At 50.6% G+C, this 23,439-nt stretch overlaps 1 protein-coding gene across 1 annotated transcript in view; it reads left to right on the top strand.

The window, feature by feature from the left end:
• PPP1R37 (protein phosphatase 1 regulatory subunit 37) overlaps nucleotides 1–23,439 on the top strand; it is a 77,816-nt gene that overhangs the window by 39,629 nt on the left and 14,748 nt on the right. Inside the window, exons 3-6 of the mRNA XM_056846978.1 lie at nucleotides 33–78; nucleotides 8,379–8,479; nucleotides 8,734–8,853; nucleotides 10,292–10,442. Coding sequence (XP_056702956.1) covers nucleotides 33–78; nucleotides 8,379–8,479; nucleotides 8,734–8,853; nucleotides 10,292–10,442 — 418 coding nt within the window. The remainder of the gene's footprint in view (nucleotides 1–32; nucleotides 79–8,378; nucleotides 8,480–8,733; nucleotides 8,854–10,291; nucleotides 10,443–23,439) is intronic.

The raw sequence follows: 23,439 nt of genomic DNA, 5'->3' as shown, positions 1-23,439 counted from the left end.
TGGCATAGTAACATGTGGGTGTTCTGTTGCAGGACTTCAAGGACCTGACTCCCAGGATAGATTGCCTGGATCTGAAAGGTACATTTCCGGGCCTCCTGTTTGCAGAACACAAATAAATAATGGCAGTATTGACTCGAGGGCCACGATTCCCCAGAGCCTTTCACTTGAGAACTGTTTTAATTTTCCTGCATTTTGAAAGCAGTCCTCTGGTCAGGGGCATGGGGGGCTTCCTTTGCTGCTCATTGCTTTTCAGTTCTGCCAGTGCTGGAGTGATTCCAGCACTGGTAGGGGTGTCAAACTCAGTTGTTATGAGGGCCGGATATGACATAAATGTCACTTGATTGGGCCGGGCCATTGCCTCACCAGCTCAGGTTGAGAGTGGGGGTGGGGGCAGCTGCCTCGGCTGGCTTTTCAGGCTGGATAGGAGCTCTCAAGGGGTCAGATCCAGCCTGCAGGCCTTACATATGACACTCCTACTGTAAGGAAATGTAGCCATACAAACTGGCAAATTGATTGGTGCTGACAAGTTCATGATAATCTGTCATTTTGAGCTGGCTTAGGACTTCCCTGATCTGCCAGTCAGCACAGCTCCCCCTCTCCCATCCCCACCCTTTGCTTTTTATTCTATTCCAACATTCTTTTCCCCGACCTCGCTTAAAAATAAATAATAAAAGCATGCAAACTGTTGGAGATGGGCCAAATTGCAAAACCGAGGGAGCGCACACAAATGATCCCACGTCTAGCCTGGCACATAATTACTCCACGCTAGACCCAGACGTGCATGTGACCCAAGGTTATCTCCCCCCTCCTGATTTTATTTTTCATAACCTGCTTCCAGTGGAATTTTTTTTAAAAGGACCCACATCCTGCTTTTCTGCAAAGGCAAAGGGTTGACTGGCCGCAGGGCATGTTCTGTGTATTCAGGGTTTGCTTGTAAAATGTCTGCTGTCAGGGAGAGGCCGATCCAGTGGGCAGGGCAGAAAACTGCCAGGGCCCCTGAGGGTGGGGACTCGATTGGTGTGGAGATGTGACGGGCTGTGCATGATGGCTGAGCAGATGGTATGTGGCTGAGCAGGAGGTGGGAAAGAGCAGCACTTGGGCAAGCTATCTGGATAGAGGGAAGCATTCTCCATGTTTGGTGTCTGATGCCAAAACTGGATGCCGGCATAAACGTTTGGGTTCTTTGTAATCAATATCTGTTTCCTGTCTGGGAAGTGAGCTTCTTGCCCTTGTGTAGGAGAAAGTTTTGTAAAGGGTTTGATGGGGTCTCTTGTGGTGAATGAGTGGGCTCCTGGTATTTTTTAAAAAATAGTTTCATTTCTTTTATAATCTAACAGACAAACATAGCATCATTTAACGACATAAAAACATATACACTTATCACATCATAGTTTACAAGGAGCTTACTTATTTTTTTTTAATCATTTCATCTTACTAATCAGCCTCTTTAAATTTCAGTTCTTTATATCATCATAAGTCTTCATATCTAGTATATTTTTATTGTAAATCCATTCATATCCATAGTCATTTTTAAGGGTGGGCTCCTGGTATTAAGAGCATCTGTATGGTTCTTACAGTGGCCACCTTTTGATCGCTGTTCATATGGCAGACCAGGTCAGATGTCAGTAATTAGAAGCTCAGGGGAGTGTTGCGTACACCTCTCTCCCCACCCCCTGCTCCAGTTTCAGACTGAACTCTGAGCAAGCTGGCTTTGGGGTTGGATTTGCGCATGGCAAACTGGTCTTAAAAGTAGGAGCTTCCTACTGCAGGGTCTAGAAAAATTCCTTTTTAGAAGGAAGAAATGAAAATGTAAAAACATGCAGCATGCCATATCTTGAGCCACGAGGAAGAGAAATTAGTTACAGCAGTTCTTCACAACAAATGCTTCTCCTACTGAGGCTCCGGCGTCTTGATTTGCGGGTTATTTCCTTCCATCATCCGGGTAGGCAGGACTAAGATTTTTTTGAACTTCCTGTCTTCCCTTGGCGGGAAATAGCCTGCAAACTCCCAGTTCCGTCCTGCCTCAGAAGGGTTAGAAGGTCGTAAGCGCAGGCTCTGTGCTTTCTTTGTTTGAGATATATAGTTCAGCTCATTTGTCTAGTTCGTGTTTTTTCTGTAGTGCTTATTTGTGTCTGTTGGTGTGGTCTGTCCTGTTTTTTGTGGGGTTTTCCCTGCGCTGGGATATTTCTAAGGGTTCTTGAGCCCCAGAGGGTTCCCTCCGGAGTTTCAAAATGGCGGACAGCATTGTCAAGAGTGAGGACGACCTCCTCTCCGTCGGAGACTACCAACTAGGTTTGGTACAGTCTGCTCCAAAGGAACCCGAATCTCCCAATGCCCGCGACTGCGGTGCTTTAGGGAGCGCGGAGCAGAACAGCTTTGTTCAAGCCCCAACTGACGCCCCAAAGGGAAAGAAGGCATGGAAGACCACAACGGTCAGGAAAGCCGCGCCATTCCTTCAAGGGGCTAAAAGACGTAAGCGCGGCCTCAGAGCCGCCGTGACTCCGAAAGCCGGGAAAAGACCTCCCGCCCTTTCCGACAGCACAGAGACCTTCATCTCCGGGCCGACGTCCTTGGCGGCTGGCTCGGCCGGCGTTGCAGCAGCCGGTAATGACCTTCCCTCGGGGAGCGGCCATTTTTCCTCCGTGGCGGGGGGGGGGTTTCCTCCTCTTTTGCGCCGGCCGGCCATTTTGGCAATTTTCCCTCTGTGCCGGGCCATTTCCCTCCCACCTTTTTGGCGCCAAATTTTCAGTCGGCGCAAACGGGGGGCCCCTTTCCACCTCTTTCCGGCAGTCGGATGCTGTCTACGGAGGAGGCTGACGAATTAATAAATGTTGCACTGCAGAGACAATGGCAGGCTTTTCATGCCCACCAATTGAGAACACAATCCCTTGCTGAGCAGGGAATACGTGTATCACCCTCCTCCTCTTCTAGTAGATCTCATTCTACACAGGAAGGGGGCGCCGTAGTCCATAATGAGGGCCCTCCGTCCTGCTTGCAGTGGCCCACAAAGGCAGCATTAAAAACCCAAGTGGTGGAGCAGGATCAGGACCCTGGCTCCAATTCTCAAGCCTCTTCCTTTGACTCTGAGGAAGAAAAGGAAGAGGGCGAGTTCGATTCTGACGAAGAGGAGACCCTAGGTGAAGAGCCTCAGGTCCGTCTTTTTAAAGGGGAGGATTATCAATCCCTTTTGGCCAAGGCCATTTTAGCCTTGGATCTCAATGAGGACTCGGTCGAGGCCGAGGTTGCCAAGCCTGGGTTGAAACAGGGTGTCACCGAGTGCTTCCCTCGCAAGAAAATACGTCACAATCTGGTCCCTTTCCCTGAGTTTTTTCTTAGGGCCATTCAGGAGGAGTGGAGCAACCCTGCCTCCAATAGGCAAACCCCTCCTTCTATAAAAAAGCTTTACACTCTCGCCCCGCACGCAGTGGACCTTCTAAAGGTTCCATTAGTGGATGCTCCGGTGGTTGATTTACAATCTCCAGGACTTGTTCCAGAGGACGGGCTGGGGTCTCTTAGAGACCAATTGGATAGAAAGGCTGAAGGGCTTACCAGAAAAGCACATGAGAATGCGGCCCTAGCTATTCAGGCCAGTGCCACTACTTCAATTTTCGCTAGGGCATCCTTTCTGTGGGTCAAGAAATTGATTCAGCTAGTGCCCCAGGAGCAACAAAGAATTTTGGGGGGTCTTGAGAGAGTCCAGGAGGCTATAACTATGATGGCTGATGCCTCACTGGACACGATGACGTTTACAGCCCGATCCATGGCCTCTGTAACGTCCATTTGACGTGCCCTGTGGCTTAGAGCCTGGCCCGCTGACTTTAAGGCTAAAACAAATTTGATGGCTTATCCCATTCAAGGGGGTCGTTTATTCGGGGACAAATTAGATAAAATTTTAGTGGAGACCAAAGATAAGAAGCATGTTCTCCCAAAACAGTTGAGTAAGGAATCGAGAGGTCCACTCAGTCCTTTCGTCCCTCCAGGTCCCAAAATAAGTTCTGTTCTGACTTCAAAAGAGGTGCCTGGAACCCTTCCAGACCCTTTCGAAGGGGGGGAAGGTTCTCCAGACCCCAGGGGCAACAATCTCGGTCCGAGAGGGGAGACATGTTCCCAAAGCCTAACCCCCAATGACTCCAAACTCATTCCGGTGGGGGGAAGACTTCTGTTTTTCAGTTCCAGATGGGCTTCCTCGGGACCGGACCGTTGGGTGTCCCAAGTCATCAACTCGGGATACAAGCTGGAGTATACCACCTTTCCGAAGGATCGTTTCCTACGATCTCCAGTACCATCCAAGATAGAGAAGCTCAACAGAACTGTAAGAGCCATCCAACATCTTTTGGCCATTCAAGCTATAGAGCAGGTTCCCGCTCTCGAAAGGGGCCTGGGAGTATATTCCATATTCTTCACGGTCCCCAAAAAGAATGGGGACTGGAGAGCCATCCTGGACTTGAAATACCTAAACGGAAGGATGGCTCGGAAGCATTTTCGCAAGGAAACTGTCAAATCGATCATAGAATCTCTACTCCCAGGCACCTTTATGACGGCGGTGGACCTGACAGAAGCGTACCTACATATACCCATTCACAGTTCCCACAGACGCTTCCTACGTTTCACATTCAGAGAGTTCCATTTCCAATTCAGGGCACTCCCTTTTGAGTTGGGTCCCGCCCCACGGGTTTTCTCCAAAGTTCTTGTAACCCTCATCGCCATGCTCAGACAGGAGGGCATCCAGGTATATCCGTACCTAGATGACATCCTGATCTGTGCTCGGTCGGAAACGCAATCCAGGCAGCACACTGCCAGAGTTATTCAGGTTCTGCAAGAACACGGGTTTCTCATAAATTTTTCCAAGAGCTCTCTGGTCCCATCTCAGTCAATGGTCCACTTGGGGGTACACATAGATTCGGCCCACAATGCGGTCTCTCTATCCCAGGAACGCATTCAAAAATTGAAAAATGCTGCTTCTTCTACGGCCAGATCCAAGAAAGCCAGACTCATGTTCCTGGCACATCTTCTGGGTCTCATGATTTCAACTGTAGGGCACGATTCCATTCAAGACCTTTGCAACGGCAAATCCGTCCCTTTCAGAGGGACATCGCCAGGAAACTAGACAGACTTATCCTCCTATCGATGGAGACTCGGAGGAGCCTCCTCTGGTGGTCAGATCAAAGGACCCTAAAAACGCAGTCTCCTTACATTCACCAGGAGCCCACACAGTTAATCACGGATGCCAGTCTCTGGGGTTGGGGAGCCACTCTGTTATCCCACACTACCCAGGGCAAATGGACAGAGGCGGAGTCTTCCCTGCACATCAATCTTTTGGAACTGAGGGCTGTAAAGTTAGCTCTCAGAGCCCTTGCTCCCCTCCTCAGAGGTTTGCATGTCTTAGTAAGAACGGACAATGTTGCAACGAAGGCTTACCTGAACAAGCAGGGGGGTCCCGGTCTGCATCCCTTCATCGGGAGGCGGTTCAGATCTTTATCTGGGCACAAGCCAATCTGCTGTCCATCCAGGCCGAACACATCAGGGGAATCCAAAATGTAGCGGCCGACAATCTAAGCAGACAGTTTGCCGACGAAGGGGAATGGTCCTTGGACCATGCAGCCTTCTTGCAGGTTACAAACGCCTTCGGTATGCCCCTGGTAGACTTATTCGCTACCGCAGAGAACTGCAAGGTGAGCAGATTTTTCTCTCGTTTTCACCATCCAAAAGCGGAAGGTCTAGACGCCCTGTTAAGTCCTTGGCCCCGGGGACTGCTTTATGCCTTCCCTCCCCTGCCCATTCTTCCCAAGGTGCTGAGGAAGATCAGACAGGAACAAACCGAGGTCATTCTAATAGCACCTTATTGGCCTCGTCGTCCTTGGTTTGCCACCTTAAGCCAGATGTCGATTCAGGATCCGTGGCCAATTCCATCTCGTTGGGGAACATTACGTCAGGGGACCCTGGTTCATGCAGATCCTCAGTGGTTCTCTTTGACCGCGTGGCGCTTGAGAGGGGAGTCTTGCTAGATAGTGGGTACCCCAAGGAGGTGATAGATACCATCTTAGAAGCACGCAAACCATCTACTAGGCATTTATATAACACCTCGTGGAAAGCGTTTGTCCGTTGGTCCAAGTGAAAGAAATTGGATCCTCTCCGCCCTGGGCCTCAGGGAATCCTCCGTTTCCTGCAAGAGGGTCTTAACCTAAAGATTTCAGTCTCCACCTTAAAGAGGCAGGTTGCAGCCCTGGCGACCGTTATTCCAGAAATGGAAGGAGTTCCCACTTCTAAGCACCAGCATATTCTGGCCTTCCTTAAAGGAGTAAAGCAGACACAACCTGCTGTCTCTCATAGATTCCCATCCTGGAGCCTAACTTTGGTGCTCGATGCCCTTATGAAGGCTCCTTTCGAGCCACTCTGCACGGTACACTTAAAGTACCTTCGCATGAAGGTTTTGTTTCTAGTAGCCATTACATCCGCTAGACAAGTGTCCGAACTCAGAGCCCTTTCCATACGGACAAGGTAGTACTGATTCCTGATCCTACCTTCTCTCCCAAGGTAAATTCCCCTTTTCACAGGGCACAAGAAATAAACTTACCTTCCTTCTGTCCAAACCCTAAGGAGCGAAGCTGGCACCCCCTCGACGTACGTAGGGCTCTACGTATTTTTATTGATAGAACCAAGGATTTTCGTCTCTCTGATGATTTGTTTATCGGAATTAGCAATCATAGGAAGGGCATGAGGATGTCGGCAGCGGCTATCAGTCGTGCCCTTAGAATGTGCATTCTTCAGGCGTATGAGTCCACGGGAATCCCCGCTCCAGAAGGTATCACAGCGCACTCCTTGCGCAGCGCGGCTACCTCAGCAGCGTTTGACCGTCAAGCACCTGTTGAAGAAATATGCAGGGCCGCAACCTGGGCTTCGGTGTCTACCTTTACCAGACACTACAGGGTAAATACCTGGTCATCGGCACAGGCAGCCTTTGGCCGCAGAGTTTTGCAAAATGTGGTGGAATAGGGTGCACTTCCCGCCCATTTGGGAGCTCTTGGAGGTCCCGCAAATCAAGACGCCGGAGCCTCAGTAGGAGAATGGAGCATTGTTTACTCACTGTGAATGCTCCTTCTTTTCTGAGGCGAAGGCGTCTTGCTCACCTGGCACTATTTTTTATTCGGGGTTTTTTCAGAGTTCAATGACCGTTTTTGTTCATTACGGTTTTCTGTCTGGTTGGGATTTTATATGTGTTGTTTTTCATGTTGTCTGCAAAGGAGCTTCATTCCTGTTTTCTTAGTAGCTTGCAAGTTTGAACTGGGAGTTTTGCAGGCTATTTCCCGCCAAGGGAAGACAGGAAGTTCAAAAAAATCTTAGTCCTGCCTACCCAGATGATGGAAGGAAATAACCCGCAAATCAAGATGCCTTCGCCTCAGAAGAGAAGGAGCATTCACGGTGAGTAAACAGTGCTCCATTTCCAAACACCTGGTTTTGTCCTTTGCTGTCATGTTTCTTCTGCGCCAGTTATTCCCAAACAGTGCGCTCGGACATGTTAGTATGGCACACAAGAACAAAATATGTACTGCCATTTTAAAAAAAATTAATGACCTCTGAGCCCACAACCCACTTGGGTCACATTATGGGAAGACAAAAGTCACTGGAAAAGACAATAATTATAGGAAAAGTTGAAGGAGGCAGGAAAAGAGGAAGACCAAACATGAGATGGATGGACTCTATAAAGGAAGCCACAGCCCTCCATTTGCAAGACCTGAGCAAGACTGTAAATGATAGGACATTTTGGAGGACATTGGTTCATAGGGTGTCAGAAGCGACTTGATGGTACTTAACACACACACGAGCCCACAGCACCCATTCACAGAGAGTGCCTGCTCTATCTCTGCATGAGTCACTGTTCTGGGCTTGCCTCCTTCCAGTTATGGGGAGAGTACACTCAAAATGTTAACTCACACAGAACCACTATACCATGGGTGGCTTCTTACTCCTTCCCATTCTAAAAGTTAACCTCTTTTTAAAGGACGAAGTGTGCCTCCTACTTAAATTCTGAAAAAAAGTGCTGTTGAGTACAGAGACTCTTGGTAAACTTTTCCATGACACACTAGGGCCACGCACCACTTCCTTCCTTCTTGCATGGATAGCGGCAGTGGATCTACGGGTGCCCCTGTGGACCACCTTCTCTCCTGTCCATTCAGTCCTCATTCACATTTGTATTTTTCACTTTTCAGTTTTACCAAGCCTTCTGGGGGTGGGGGTATGGAAATGCTGCAACTGTATGCCCATTCCCTGGAATCTACAGTCCTGGCTTTGTCCAGCAGGCGGGTATGTTCCTGTGTCTGACAATGACTCCCTTAACTCTGGGAGCTTGTGAGTTTACTTTTGTGTCTTTCGTTTGCCAGGTGAGAAGCTGGACTACAAGACCTGCGAGGCCCTGGAAGAGATCTTTAAGCGCCTCCAGTTCAAAATTGTGGATCTGGAGCAAACCAACCTGGACGAAGATGTACGTTACATGTTAAGCATGCAAAGGGCTCCTTGTCTCTTTGCGTTTGGCACAGCTAAACCGAGTGGGAGCCTGTCATCCCTTTCCCAATAAAACCGGCAGTTCTTCTGCCCGTGAAGAGCTGCCTTACCCCGAGATGGACCCACTGGTTACTCTAGCCCAGTGCAGTCTCGCATGACTGGTAGCCACTCTCCAGGTCTCATAACGCTACTGACATTCTCTCTGTGTCATCCCCTCCTCCCTGTCTTTGTCAGGGTGCTTCAGCGCTGTTCGATATGATTGAATACTATGAGTCAGCCACGCACCTCAACATCTCCTTCAACAAACACATTGGCACACGAGGCTGGCAGGCAGCTGCTCACATGATGCGGAAGGTCGGTGATATCGCTTGGGTAGTTTTCCTCTTCTTCCCTCTCCCTTTGATTGTTTCTAATTACAATGTGCAGAGAGAGAGAGGACGAACAAAAATTGAGCCTACACCCTTCTTTGTATCCAACCCAAGCTTTTCGGCCAAGCTTCATCCCCCGGTTAACCAGCTTCCTCATTTGTAATAACCCCTGCCCCAGTTTTGAGAAAAAAGTCTTTTGGAGGATGAGAATTGGCAGGGTCTCTTTTGCGGCTTTGTTGGTCCCAGCGGCATATTTCCCCACACAAAGGAATTTCACCCCCCACACACACACACTTGGTTTGGTGCTTGTCACAGACCTCAGGACCCCAGTGGGTATCCTGCTCCCACAAGGAAAGGAATAAATCTCCTTGCTGCTCTCGACTGTAATCTCTTGCTTTGAGCAGGTTATTGCTGTTGCTGTTTCTAGCTGTAAAAAAAACCCCTCTCTTCCCCGTTCCTGGTCACAGAATTTTGCAGACAGGAATCTTGAACAGGGGCTGATCTTGCCAAGGGCTGTCCTTTGTGCCTTTGCACTAGCCTATGTGAACTTCAGAGGCTCTGGAGTAGCAGCTTTGGTGTAAACTCTTGGTTCATCCCAGCCCTGAGGATTTGAGGGCAGGGCTAGAGCAGAATTAACTGATAGTGCGACATTGCCTTATACATAGTGCGACTACACACCCATCTGTCCTGATCAGTGGTGGCTAATCCAAGATCTTAGGCAGAGCTCCCCCCCCCCATCCCCTGCTAACAGAAACCTTGTAAAACTGGAGCTGTAGGGTGCTTTCTTCTGTGCTGTAGGGTGCTTTCTTCTATGGAGCTGTAGGGTGCTTTCTTCTATGGCCTCACTAAAATGAGGATATTTGAATCTAGGTCTCTCACATCTGACATTGGTCAGCTGCTCATTTTATGGGGGGAGGGAGCTTCATGAGGAGAGGGTGGAGGTTGGTGGACTAGAGCTACAGCCTCTGCCCCTGCAGTGTAGCCCAAAGGACTGCCACCAAGGTTACATTGCTATGGCCACTAGTCTTCCTTCGTATGGCTGTTGTTTCTATGTTGGCAACCGAGAAGTCCAGCTGAGGGTCCTCAGTGTGCTGGGTTGGGCCTTTTGGACACCAATTTTGAAGGCTTTTTCTGTCTACTACACTACACCATACCGGTTACTGTTTGTTGGCCATATGAACAGTATCATTAAAATAAGTTACCTGCTTAGAAGAAGGTAATATGTTGGAGGAAGGGGCCAGAAGGTCTGGATAGCATGGGTCCTGGCTGTCGTATCTGGAACACCCTGCATGGGGTCATCATCTGACCACTTCTAGCCCCCAGGTTTCAGTAACGTGGGAAAATGCCTGCTATCTCTAGGTTCAAGCAGCTTCTTACCTTAAATACACTTGGCCTGACATTAACTTTTTCCTTCCCTCTCTCAGACAAATTGTCTCCAGTACTTGGACGCTCGCAACACCCCCTTGCTGGATCACTCGGCTCCCTTCGTGGCACGTGCCCTGCGCATCAGCAACAGCCTAGCCGTGCTGCACCTGGAGAACGCAAGCCTGTCCGGGCGCCCCCTCATGCTGCTGGGTGAGCAGCCAGAATGGGCGTTCCTCTGCGCTCACCAAATTCCATTCATTGCTCAGGCCGCTCATCAGGGGTGTGTTTGCGCAGGGGACTCTTGGTGGGAGCACTGCACACATGCAGTGTTTCTGATATTTCTGATCCTGGCGGGGGTAGCCCTGCCCTTTGCTGCAAGAAACCATGGCTGTGCTTTCTTTCCCCCCCATTGCCAGACTCCACAGCCTGCCTGAAGGAACCCCGTGGCGCAGAGTGGTAAGCTGCACTACTGCAGTCCAGGCTCTGCTCACGACCTGAGTTCAGTCCCAACGGAAGTCGGTTTCAGGTAGCCGGCTCAAGGTTGACTCAGCCTTCCATCCTTCCAAGGTCGTTAAAATGAGTACCCAGCTTGCTAGGGGTAAAGGGAAGATGTCTGGGGAAGGCACTGGCAAACCACCCTGTAAACAAAGTCTGCCTAGTAAATGTCGGGATGTGACATCACCCCATGGGTCAGGAATGACCTGGTGCTTGCAGAGGGGACTTTTACCTTTACAGCCTGCCTGAAGCAATTCAACTTCGCACATGAAATGTTTTCAGGGACTGCCTTTGGAAAGAGTTTTGTTGAGCAGTCTGTTTTGTTTTAAATCAAAACAGTCTGCTGCATGGAGACCCTGTTCATCCTACAGTCCTTGGTGTGGGGGCTAATTTGTATCAGTTAATTTGTGGGGCTTTTCTGTATACAAAAGCCATACCTGGCGCTCAGGTGGGGAGGCCCTCTTGGTCTCTGAGACTGAGGGAGAGTGAGACAGAACAAGCAACGTTAAACTGACAAAATGCAACAGAGTCATGCCGAAGGCTTTAATAATGAATTGGAGCCAGCCTGAAGAACGTTAAAATGCAACCTTACACCAATAATGGATGAGGCATGAAAGGGAGTCTCCTTCAGTTACGTTCTGTCCCACAAGTACGAGGACAAGCAACCAGCTTCGTTTGCCCTTGCGTTCTTGTTTTTCATTCCAGGCTTCTGTGAACGACGGGAAGGGAAGGTTCTGGTTCTCAACCTATATTATTTCCTTCCTGGTGGGAGGCAGACTTCTTGAGCAAGCGGATGGAATTGCATGAAATTAGGTGGTTGGGAGGGACACAACCTCTGGACTTTCCAGCAGCTTCTGTGCAGTGGGTAGGATAGGCAAGTCTGGTCTCAGAGTTTTTCACATCTTCAGTTGTGGACACCTTTTTTTGTCCTAGTGTGGTATAATGGTTAAGAGCGGTGGACTCTAATCTGGAGAACCGGGTATCATAGAATCATAGAGTTGGAAGGGACCAACAGGGTCATCTAGTCCAACCCCCTGCACAATGCAGCAAATTCACAACTACCTCTCCCCCACACCCCCAGTGACCCCTACTCCATGCCCAGAAGATGGCTAAGAAAATTCTTCCTAATGTCTAGACAGAAACTCTTGATTTAATTTCAACTTGTTGGTTCTGGTCCGACCTTCTGGGGCAACAGAAAACAAGTCGGCATCCTCCTCTATATGACAGCCCTTCAAGTACTTGAAGATGGTTATTATATCCCAGTCTTCTCCTCTTCAGGCTAAACATACCCAGCTCCTTCAACCTTTCCTCATAGGACTTGGTCTTCAGACCCTTCACCATCTTTGTTTCCCTCCTCTGGACATGAGGACGAGTGGGTTTGATTCCCCCAGTCCACGTGAAGCCTGCTGGGTGACCTTGAGCCAGTCACAGTTCTCTCAGCCCGTCCTACCTCACAAGGTGCCTTTTGTGGGGAAAGGAAGGGATTGTGATTGTAAGCCGCTTTGTGACTCCTTAAGGTAGAGAAGAGTAGGGTATAAAAGCCCTTTGAGCACCTCCAGCCACAAAGAGTCATTGTCTGTCTTGTCAGAGGCAGACAAATAAACAGTGCCTCCTCCCACTAGCCCAATCTCCTCAGCTCTCAGAAATTAAGCAGGGTTGGCCCTGCTCAGTATATGGAGGGGAGACCACTGAGGACGTCTTCCAGAGTGGCTACACAGAGCCAGGCGATGGCAAGCCACCTCTGTTCGTCTCTTGCCTTGTAGACTCTGCAGCAGGAGAGTTAAACAAGGCTCGGGCCCCAAATCCAGCCCCTTGAGATCTCTTATCCAGCCTACGAGTCAGCCATGGCAGCTACCCTCCTATTCTTGATCTGGGCTGGCAAGCCTGCTGCAGGCTCACCAGCCAAGGCAGAGACTCCCCCAGTCCTGATTTGGGCTTGCAATGTCATATCAGCCCTCATAACAATTGAGTTTGACACGCCTATTCTCGCTTTGAGGGAAGGGCATCTTGCAGACTTGTGGGTAATTCCTATCACATACCCAGGGAGGCAGGACTAAAACTTCACTTCCTGTCTTTCTGGGCGGGAGTTGCCCAGATAGCCCATTTTCTGTCTTTGCCAGGGAGAGCAGCGTTGAGGAGTAGGTCCATTCACTTCTAGCTAGGAAACTTTTTACCTTTTCTCCTGTCCTCTGTTTCCCCTTTTCCAACCTTCTATACTGTTCCTATAGCCCTCCTTAAAAAACTGTCCTTTCTTGTTTCCAATCCTGCTTTTTTCCAGTGTGGTGTAGCTGTTAAGAGCAGTGGCTTGGAGCGGTGGACTCTGATCTGGAAAACCAGGTTTGATTCCCCACTCCTCCACATGAGTGGTGGACACTAATCTGGTGAACTGTGTTGGTTTCCTCACTCCTATGCATGAAGCCAGCTGGGTGACCTTGAGCTAGTCACAGTTCTAATAAAAGCTCAACCCCACCTATCTCACAGGGTGTCTGTTGTGGGAGGGGAATGGAAGGGGACTGTAAGCTGCTTTGATTCTGCCTTAAGCGGTAGTGAAAGTCGGCATATAAAAAACAACTCCTTCTCGCCCTTCTCCTCCTCCTCTCTCCTTCCCCACTTTGTTCTGAGAGCCAAGATGGCTGCTGAGAGGAGCTCCTCTCTGAGGATTACAACCATGCCCTCGTAGATTTGGCAGGGCAAGCCACCGCTGATCCCTCTAAAGGCTGCAAATGGGGTTCCGCAGAGATAGATGCCGGAGGACCCAGTGAGCCTTAAAAAGTGCAGAAGAGCCCAAAGAAAAAGGCGCGAACTGGCAGCTTAGTGGGTGAACAGTTCTTGAAGTGCCCCGCTCCACCTTGTGCGACAGAGCCGGATCAGGGGCAGCAGCAGCAACCTTTCAGCCTGCAGAAGTGTTTGGTGCTCGGCCGGTGACTCAATTCACGGTGCTAGATATTGTGAACTTGGCTCTAGATAAGCAGCTTCAGGCCATCCAAGCCATGAGGGACTCTACCCCCTCCCCCTTCCATCCGGGTGGCTGCGCCTCCTGCGGGAGCCCGCCTCCACCTCCTTTTCAGTACAGGGATCATTGGGAGGGGGAAGAACAGCTTGCCTCAGTAAAATCTAGCAAACAATGATTGATTAAGGTGGCCTTGCACGACTGCTGGGCACAGTAACCGTGATGAGTGCTCCTCTGTCATGGTGGATTCCGACTGCGAGAAGAGGGAAGAGGGGGAGTTTGCCTCAGATGAAGAGGACCCCATAGTTTTAGAGGAACAGCAACCAAGGTTGTTCGCTGCTGAGAATTTTCAGGGGCTCTTCTCCAAAGTCTTACTGGCACTGGACCTCAACGAAGAGCCAGTTTCTCCTGAGGAGCCCAAACCAAAGTCTAAGAAACAAGGTGTAAAGGAGTTTTCCCTTAGGAATCAAAATCAGAACAATACTGTCCCTTTTCCTGAGTATTTTGAGAGGCTGGTGAGGGCAGAATGGGACAAGCCCCTGGCCAACAGACAGTTCCCAGCCAATATCAGGAGGCTCGGAAAGATATTTACTATCAGATTTACTATCAGAGGACGGGCAGTGTTCCATTTGGGATCCTTTGGATAGAAAGTCTGAAATCCTTTCCAAAATGTCCATGAGGCTTCAACCATGGCAATACAGGCCACAGCCACTACCTCCATCCACAGCCACTACCTCCATCTAACCCACCTCCAGTGGGTTAGAAAAATCATACAGCTCATGCTGGGGGAGAATAATAGAATTGCTGAGGGCCTTAGCAGGCTTCTTAAAGCTGTTACCTTCATGGCAGATGCATCTCTCGATGCCATGACCTTCGCAGCAGGTTCTGCAGCCTCTAACATGGCAGTCAGTATGGATACATCCATGGCAAGCAAATTTTAAAGTCAAATTTCTTACCATGTCCTACCCCTTCGAAGGGGGTAAGTTGTTCGGGGAGAGACTAGAAAAGATTCTTGTAGATGTCAGGCTGTTATCTCGGTTTAGATGTTTCCTTTCGTTTCTCTGCTGAACCGTCCAGACTTCAAGGACGGCTACACATACCAAAGCCTGGGAACGCCACTCCTGGGAAATAATGCTCTGTTTAGGCTTTGTAATCTCCCGCCGTTTCTCTGCCTTATATTTCCAAATAACGGGCAAGACAAACCATAGCTGTCATCTTGCCTTCAATGCACTGTATTGCCTATTTGACCAGTAAAGCCATCTGCTTGGAATCTGATTGTCTCTGTGGTGATTTCTGGTTCGATGGGTCAAGAGCTTACATTATGACAGCTATCACTACTCTTCTTCATCGATTCTTTAGTCAGGCTGGAGCCCCGGAGGGTTCGCCTGCCACTCGGATGGGAGCTAGGAGGGCGCTCTCCGAGTGAACCGTGACTACTGCTTCTTGGAACCCTGGAGTCCTCATCTGAGGATCCTACCCTTCTACGGGACATAGTAGCTGAACTCTTTAGGACTAATTCAGAGGTTTGCCGCTTGAGTGGACTGGTCCAGACACAGTGGCAATCTCTAGTGAGGGTTCTCTGGATGTTAACGTCGGAGGACACTAATGCTCGTTTAGACCTCCAGGATTTTGATCAGTTGCTGGATGATGCCCGGCTGGCAACTGAGGACTTACAAATACTAACCGATTTATTGGATAAGCTTATTGCCCGTGAGACTCTCTCATCCACGGCTCTAACGCGTCCTGTCACCTTGGGGGAAGGTACCATGGCGGAAGCCGCACCGGCAGGTTTTTCTTTGATACCCAATGCAGCTGACTGTTAAGCTGAAGCCAAGAGGGTCGCTATCCAGACGGCCCTCCTCTTTGCAGATTGTGGAAAGGTATGCCCTGCACCCAGGGCACCCGTGCAACCGGGCCAACCCATGCCCGGTCCTTGGAAACAACTCAAGTTGAAAACTACTTACGATGGATCTCTCGAAACCCTGCCCTGTTTCTTGCATCAGGTGGATAGCTATATGCGAGAACAAGGACAGTTCTTCCCTACAGAGGACAGCCGGGTTCGCTATGTGGCTTCCCTTTTGACAGGTAAAGCAGCCGACTGGATGGTCCTCCAGTTCGACACCCGATCCCGCTCTATCCGTTCCCTCAACAATTTCATGACTGCCTTACGGAGGAGGTTTGAGGACCCCTTTCTGGGGGAACGAGCCAAAGCGGAGCTTCTACAACTAAGACAGGGCTCTACTCCAGTTCGAGAGTTTGCCGATGAATTTCAAAGACTAGCAAGCAGAATTGTGGGCTGGCCCGAAGCCACCCTAATTCACCATTTCAGGGAAGCCTTACACCCTGACATTCTGAACTGGTCGTATATGCGGGGTGATCCTGACACCGTCGAGGATTGGATTCTATTAGCCGAAGAGGTGGAAAGCCGCCGGCGCTTTATTTCCTTTGTCCACCAAAGAAACAAGGAGAAAAGCGTCCAAAAACCCCAGCCCAAGGCACCGCCCCCCAATCCACGGAAACCCGCGCGTCCACCCCAGGATCGCGAAACCCGATTTCAAAGAGGTGCTTGCCTCACTTGTGGGGAACTGGGCCACTTTGCAGCAGTCTGCCCACATCGCCCTGAACCCTTTCGTCCCAGCATGACAGCCCGAGCTAGAGGACGACCTCAACACAGAGGCACCGCGGCCACCCGCAGCGCAGCGCCGGGAAGACCCACACCCTCTGCACTTCACGTTGAGGACTCATCTATCCTTCCTACATCGAATGACCCCGCCGGGTCCCGGATTACAAATGCCCCATTGGGGGACAATTTTCCTTCTTCTGACGAAGAGAACCCATGGAATCCTCCAGCTTTAAACCTGGAATCCCCCCTTGAAAAACGGCTCCGGTCTGTGGTGAGTGGAGCGTCTCCACAGACCTCTGCAGAATCTCCTGCTAAACCGAAAGCTCCCACTAAAGTAAAGGAAGTTGAAACCACCGTTTATGTGGACGCAGTTTTACAACACTATGAAGGTGGTCCCCAACTACCCGTTAAGGCACTCATTGACTCCGGTTGCGGTCGCACTCTCATCAATGAGGCCACATTTGCAGCACTCAAAGTCAAGTCCGAGGCTTTACCAGCCCCCGTCCAATTTGCCCAAATGGATGGGAGCCATTTCAAGGGGGGCCCAGTTGATCATCGCACTATAGGGGTGGCGATGGGAATTGGCTCCCACTGGGAGCAAATAGACTTTACCATAGCCCCTATCCGATTTGAAGTGGTCCTGGGAATTAACTGGATTAAAGGTCATAGTCCCAGTATAGACTGGGAGACAAACACGATCTCCTTTGCCAACCCCAAATGCGACCAGCACCGACAGCAAGTTGCGGTGCTGTCTCCACCCGCTCCGGCATTAATCTCCGATGTCCCATCACCGCCGTCCCTACCTGATGTATACCAGGACTTTGCGGATGTCTTTAACATTAAAGAATGTGATGCCTTACCCCCCCACCGGGGCACTGACTGCGCAATTGAGGTGGTGAAGGACTGCACATTAACCAAGAGTAAGATTTACCCTATGAGCACTTCCGAGCGCACTGTACTACAGGACTTTTTGGACAAAAACCTTGCCAGAGGGTTCATTCGCCCATCGAATGCTCCCAACTCAGCCCCCGCGTTTTTGTCCGAAAAAAGGAGGGCGACCTACGCCTCTGCATTGACTTCCGAAAACTCAATGCAGTTACTCAAGCCAACGCCTATCCTATACCGCTAATTTCAGATATTTTGGGACAACTACAGGAGGGACGTATATTCTCCAAATTGGACCTAGTAGAAGCCTACTACCGCGTCCGTATCCGCGAGGGGGACGAACCCCTCACTGCCTTCTCTAGCTGTTTTGGAATGTTTGAATTCCTTGTGATGCCCTTCGGGTTAAAAGGTGCCCCGGGGGTCTTCATGCAACTCATCAACGAAATCCTCCATGATTTACTGTACCGCGGGGTGGTAGCTTATTTGGATGACATTCTTATTTATTCAAAAACCATGGACGAGCACGTCACTTTGGTCCGAGAAGTTCTGCACCGCCTGCGCAATCACCAATTCTTTGCAAAGTTGGCTAAATGCGAATTTCACCAGAGCAAACTAACTTTCTTGGGATATATAATCTCCCACCATGGCCTTAGCATGGACCCGGCCAAGGTCCAATCCGTCCTTGATTGGACTCCTCCCTCCAACCGCAAGCAAGTACAACAGTTTCTGGGCTTTGCTAATTTCTACCGCGGATTTATTCCTAACTTCGCCCAAATAGCGCTGTCCATCACCGACCTTCTGAAAACCAAGGGTAAAGGAAGCTCTGCTACATTACCCTCCGCTAAGATACTGTGGACTGATCAATGCCAGACCGCCTTTGTAGCCCTCAAACGCCTTTTCACGTCGGAACCTGTGCTACGGCACCCAGACCCAAATCGAATGTTCATTGTACAAGTCGATGCCTCCGACGTAGCTATGGGAGGGGCCCTGCTCCAAAGAGGACCAGATGGTCTCCTTCACCCCTGCGCTTACTTCTCAAAGAAATTTGCGCACTCCCAATTGAACTGGCCCATTTGGGAGAAAGAAGCCTCAGCCGTTCACCATGCACTTACTCTATGGCACTTACCCAACCGGCCGCCCAGCCGCCTGCAGTCTGCACACCACCGCACATAAGCGCTTCCCCCTCGTCAACCCCCATAACTCACCACAGAGACAATCAGATTCCAAGCAGATGGCTTTACTGGTCAAATAGGCAATACAGTGCTTTGAAGGCAGGATGACAGCTATGAGTTGTCTTGCCCGTTAGTTGGAAATATAAGGCAGAGAAACGGCGGGAGATTACAAAGCATAAACAGAGCATTATTTCCCAGGAGTGGCGTTCCCAGGCTTTGGTATGTGAAGCCGTCCTTGAAGTCTGGACGGTTCAGCAAAGAAACGAAAGGAAACATCTAAACCGAGATAACAGCCTGACATCCTGTTCCCCTTAAGGCCCCCTCCCATCCGGCAAGGGGGCTGGTCTGTCTGGGTAGGTATTGTGAAAGGCGTTGACGAGTTTGGGGGCGGAGACATCCCGTGCGCGAACCCATTCGTCATAGGCAGGGGGGAAGTGTTTCCAGCGGATCAGGTATTGCAAGGCCCCATGGTGTATGCGGGAATCCAGGATTTTGGAGACTTCGAAATGTTCTCCCCCCCCCCACCATTATGGGCTGTTCAGGAGGCGGCTCCGGGTGCCATTGCGAGGAAGCAACATGGGGCTTTAGAAGGCTGATATGGAAAACGGGGTGCACACGCCTCAGAGTTTTGGGGAGAGACAGTTCCACCGTGACAGGATTTATGATGCGGATGATGGGAAATGGGCCAATGTATTTAGCATTGAGCTTACGGCACGGACGGGTGGAGTGCAGGTTTTTGGTGGAAAGGTATACCAGGTTACCCACTTGCAGGTCCCCACCGGGGGAACGATGCTTGTCAGCCTGCGCCTTGTATTTGCGCTTGGCTCTGTCAAGGTTGCTAACCAGCCAGGGCCATGTGGTACGGAGGGTGTGTGCCCAAGGGGCAATGTCGGCATCCCCCTCCCCCTCCAAACCTTCTATTGGGGTGATAGGACCGAAGTCCTGTCCATACACCGCATAAAACGGGCTGAAACCTGTGGACTGATGTACAGCATTATTGTAGGCATATTCTGCAAAAGGCAACAGTTCTACACAGTCATCTTGGTGGTAATTGGCATAACAGCACAAATAACATTCAAGCACAGCATTGACACGTTCGGTTTGACCATCCGTTTGGGGATGGTATGCACTAGACAACCCCTGCTCCACCCCCACCAATTTGAGAAAAGCTTTCCAAAACTTAGCAACGAAACTACTTCCGCGGTCGCAGATTATCTTGCGCGGAAACGAATGTAGTCTAAAGACATGTGACACGAAGAGGCGAGCCAACTTCTGAGCGGAGGGGATCCCCGCACATGGAACCAAATGTATTTGCTTAGAAAATAAGTCAGTGATAACCCATAACACAGTTTTCCCCCCGCTGAGAGGGAGATCCGTCATAAAATCCATAGCAATCACTTCCCAGGGTTTGCTGGGTATTTCAAGTGGTTGCAGTAGTCCTGGGGGCTTGCCTTGAGATCGTTTGACTGTGGCGCAAACAGGACAGCTGCGAATAAAAGAGTCAATATCAGAACGCATTCCCCCCCCACCAAAATTGTCTGCGCAACAGGTGAAGGGTCTTTAGGAACCCAAAGTGTCCAGCTGTTTTTACTCCATGAGCTAAGTGTAAGACGTCTTTTCGGAGCGCTTTGGGCACATATAATTTCGAGTCTTTGTACCAAGAGCCTCCTTGTTCGATTACACCAGGAGGCAGGGTTTGTTCAGAGCGTTCCATAAGGCATTGTTCCCGAAGGGAATTTAAGAAGGATTCGGAGACGGGAACCCCCCCCCTTGTTTACGGTGGCAGTAGTTATGGGGGATGACGAGGGGGAAGCGCTTACGTGCGGCGGTGTGCAGATTGCAGGCGGCTGGGCGGCCGATTGGGTTGGAGGAGCTGGAGCGCCGGTCATCGTGAGCTTCCGTGGTGGTGGCAGCTGGGCGGCCGGTAGGGCTGGAGGAGCTTGCGTGCCGGCTACTGCGTGCTTCCGCTGGGGCAGCGTCTGGGATCGAGTTTGTACAGCCAGTACGGGTAGGCCTTCTCTTTGCGCGGCCGTAAATAAAGAGTCTGTTGGCCGATCGAGTTTCGTCGGATATTGAGGCAACCGGGAGAGAGCATCTGCGAGAACGTTTTGTTTTCCAGGGACATGCTTCAGGACAAAACGAAACTGAGCAAAGAATTCCGCCCAACGCTGTTGTTTCGCGGATAACTTATGGGTTCCCGTGAGGGCGGCTAGATTCTTGTGATCGGTCCATACTTCAAAGGGGACTTTAGACCCTTCCAGGAATTGTCGCCATAGAGTAAGCGCATGGTGAACGGCTGAGGCTTCTTTCTCCCAAATGGGCCAGTTCAATTGGGAGTGCGCAAATTTCTTTGAGAAATAAGCGCAGGGGTGAAGGAGACCATCTGGTCCTCTTTGGAGCAGGGCCCCTCCCATAGCCACGTCGGAGGCATCGACTTGTACAATGAACATTCGATTTGGGTCTGGATGCCGTAGCACAGGTTCCGACGTGAAAAGGCGTTTGAGGGCTACAAAGGCGGTCTGGCATTGATCAGTCCACAGTATCTTAGCGGAGGGTAATGTAGCAGAGCTTTCTTTACCCTTGGTTTTCAGAAGGTCGGTGATGGGCAGCGCTATTTGGGCGAAGTTAGGGATAAATCCGCGGTAGAAATTAGCAAAGCCCAGAAACTGTTGTACTTGCTTGCGGTTGGAGGGAGGAGTCCAATCAAGGACAGATTGGACCTTGGCTGGGTCCATGCTAAGGCCATGGTGGGAGATTATATATCCCAAGAAAGTTATTTTGCTCTGGTGAAATTCGCATTTAGCCAACTTTGCAAAGAGTTGGTGATTGCGCAGGCGGTGCAGAACTTCTCGGACCAAAGTGACGTGCTCGTCCATGGTTTTTGAATAAATAAGAATGTCATCCAAATAAGCTACCACCCCGCGGTACAGTAAATCATGGAGGATTTCGTTGATGAGTTGCATGAAGACCCCCGGGGCACCTTTTAACCCGAAGGGCATCACAAGGAATTCAAACATTCAAAACAGCTAGAGAAGGCAGTGAGGGGTTCGTCCCCCTCGCGGATACGGACGCGGTAGTAGGCTTCTACCAGGTCCAATTTGGAGAATATACGTCCTTCTTGTAGTTGTCCCAAAATATCTGAAATTAGCGGTATAGGATAGGCGTTGGCTTGAGTAACTGCATTGAGTTTTCGGAAGTCAATGCAGAGGCGTAGGTCGCCCTCCTTTTTTCGGACAAAAACGCGGGGGCTGAGTTGGGAGCATTCGATGGGCGAATGAACCCTCTGGCAAGGTTTTTGTCCAAAAAGTCCCGTAGTACCGTGCGCTCGGAAGTGCTCATAGGGTAAATCTTACTCTTTGTTAATGTGCAGTCCTTCACCACCTCAATTGCACAGTCAGTGGCCCGGTGGGGGGGTAAGGCATCACATTCTTTAATGTTAAAAACATTCGCAAAGTCCTGGTATACATCAGGTAGGGACGGCGGTGATGGGACAGCGGACATTAATGCCGGAGCGGGTGGAGACAGCACCGCAACTTGCTGCCGGTGCTGGTCGCATTTGGGGTTAGCAAAGGAGATCGTGTTCGTCTCCCAGTCTATACTGGGACTATGACCTTTAATCCAGTTAATTCCCAGGACCACTTCATATCAGATAGGGGCTATGGTAAAGTCTATTTGCTCCCAGTGGGAGCCAATTCCCATCGCCACCCCTATAGTGCGATGATCAACTGGGCCCCCCTTGAAATGGCTTCCATCCATTTGGGCAAATTGGACGGGGGCTGGTAAAGCCTCGGACTTGACTTTGAATGCTGCAAATGTGGCCTCATTGATGAGAGTGCGACCACAACCGGAGTCAATAAGTGCCTTGACAGGCAGTTGGGGACCCCCTTTATAGTGTTGCAACACTGCGTCCACATACACCGTATTTTCTACTTCTTTCACCTTCGTCGGTTTCGTAGGTTTTGCAGGAGAAACTGCGGGGGTCTGCGGGGATGTTCCATTCACCGCAGACTGTGACCGGTTATTAGACAGGTCAAGAGGCGAGTCCAGGTTTAGCGCTGGGGTATCCTGGAGATGATCCCCGTCCGAAGATGGAGAATTGTCCCCCACTGGGGCATTTGTAATCCGAGACCCGGAGGGGTCTGTAGAAATAGGAAGATCGGGAGAGTCTCTGAACTGAAGTGCAGAGGGTATGAACCGACCTGGCGTTGTAGAACAACCTCCGCATTGAGACCTTCCCCGGTTTTATGAGAGGTCAGGAAGCGAGTCCAGGGTTAACGCTGGGGTATCCCAGGGAAGATCCTTGTCCGAAGACGAAGAATTGTCCCCCACTGGGGCACTTGTAATCCAGGACCCGGAGGGGTCTGCAGAAGTAGGAAGTACAGAGGGTGTGGGCCGTCCCGGTGCTGTACTGCAGGTGGCCGCGGTGCCTCTGCGTTGAGGTCGTCCCCGAGCTCGGGGCAATGCATTCGGTCGAGGGAGTTCCAGGCGTTGAGGACATGCTGAAACGAAGTGGTTCATCGCGCCGCAAACGAGGCAAGCTCCCCTTTGGAATCGGGATTCGCGATCTTGAGGGGGCCGTGCTGATCTCTGCGGGCAGGGAACGGAGGCTTCGGGGGGAGGCTTTTAGCCTCCCCTCACCTTGGGTCGCTGACAAGGTAGTATCTCTGCCGAGCCGGCAAAAGAGATCTTCAGTTTGGGTGGTCTCCATGGAACTGGAGGTAGTACGGGTGCTGGTGTAGATCCAAGCAACGGGTCCCCTGGACTTCCTGGCGGTGGCAGGACGGGAGCTCTGGGGTCTCCTGGCGCCACAGGCACTGCTAGAGTTACTGGCAACATGGGCGCTCCGCCCAGAGGTGCCGCAGGTTGCTGCGATTGAGCCTGATCAGGAGACCCAGGTTGTGGAGCTGGGGTCGAGCCATCCGGGTCGGCTTGTATCTGCTGCAAGCAGTCGTTGTCGTGAAGCAAAACGTGCATTTGACCCTGCAAGTGGGCCACCCGGTCTATGTGTTCCCGATTGTGCTGTCGGAGCAAAAACATATCCTTGCCCGCATCACCTAAGCGACGGGGCTGGCTGATTCGGAG

Source organism: Euleptes europaea, chromosome 3 (genome assembly GCF_029931775.1).
Source record: "Euleptes europaea isolate rEulEur1 chromosome 3, rEulEur1.hap1, whole genome shotgun sequence".
In the NCBI taxonomy this organism is placed as follows: Eukaryota; Metazoa; Chordata; class Lepidosauria; order Squamata; family Sphaerodactylidae; genus Euleptes; species Euleptes europaea.
Note: the sequence above shows the minus strand (reverse complement) of the source record. Positions and strands in the feature narration are given on the sequence as shown.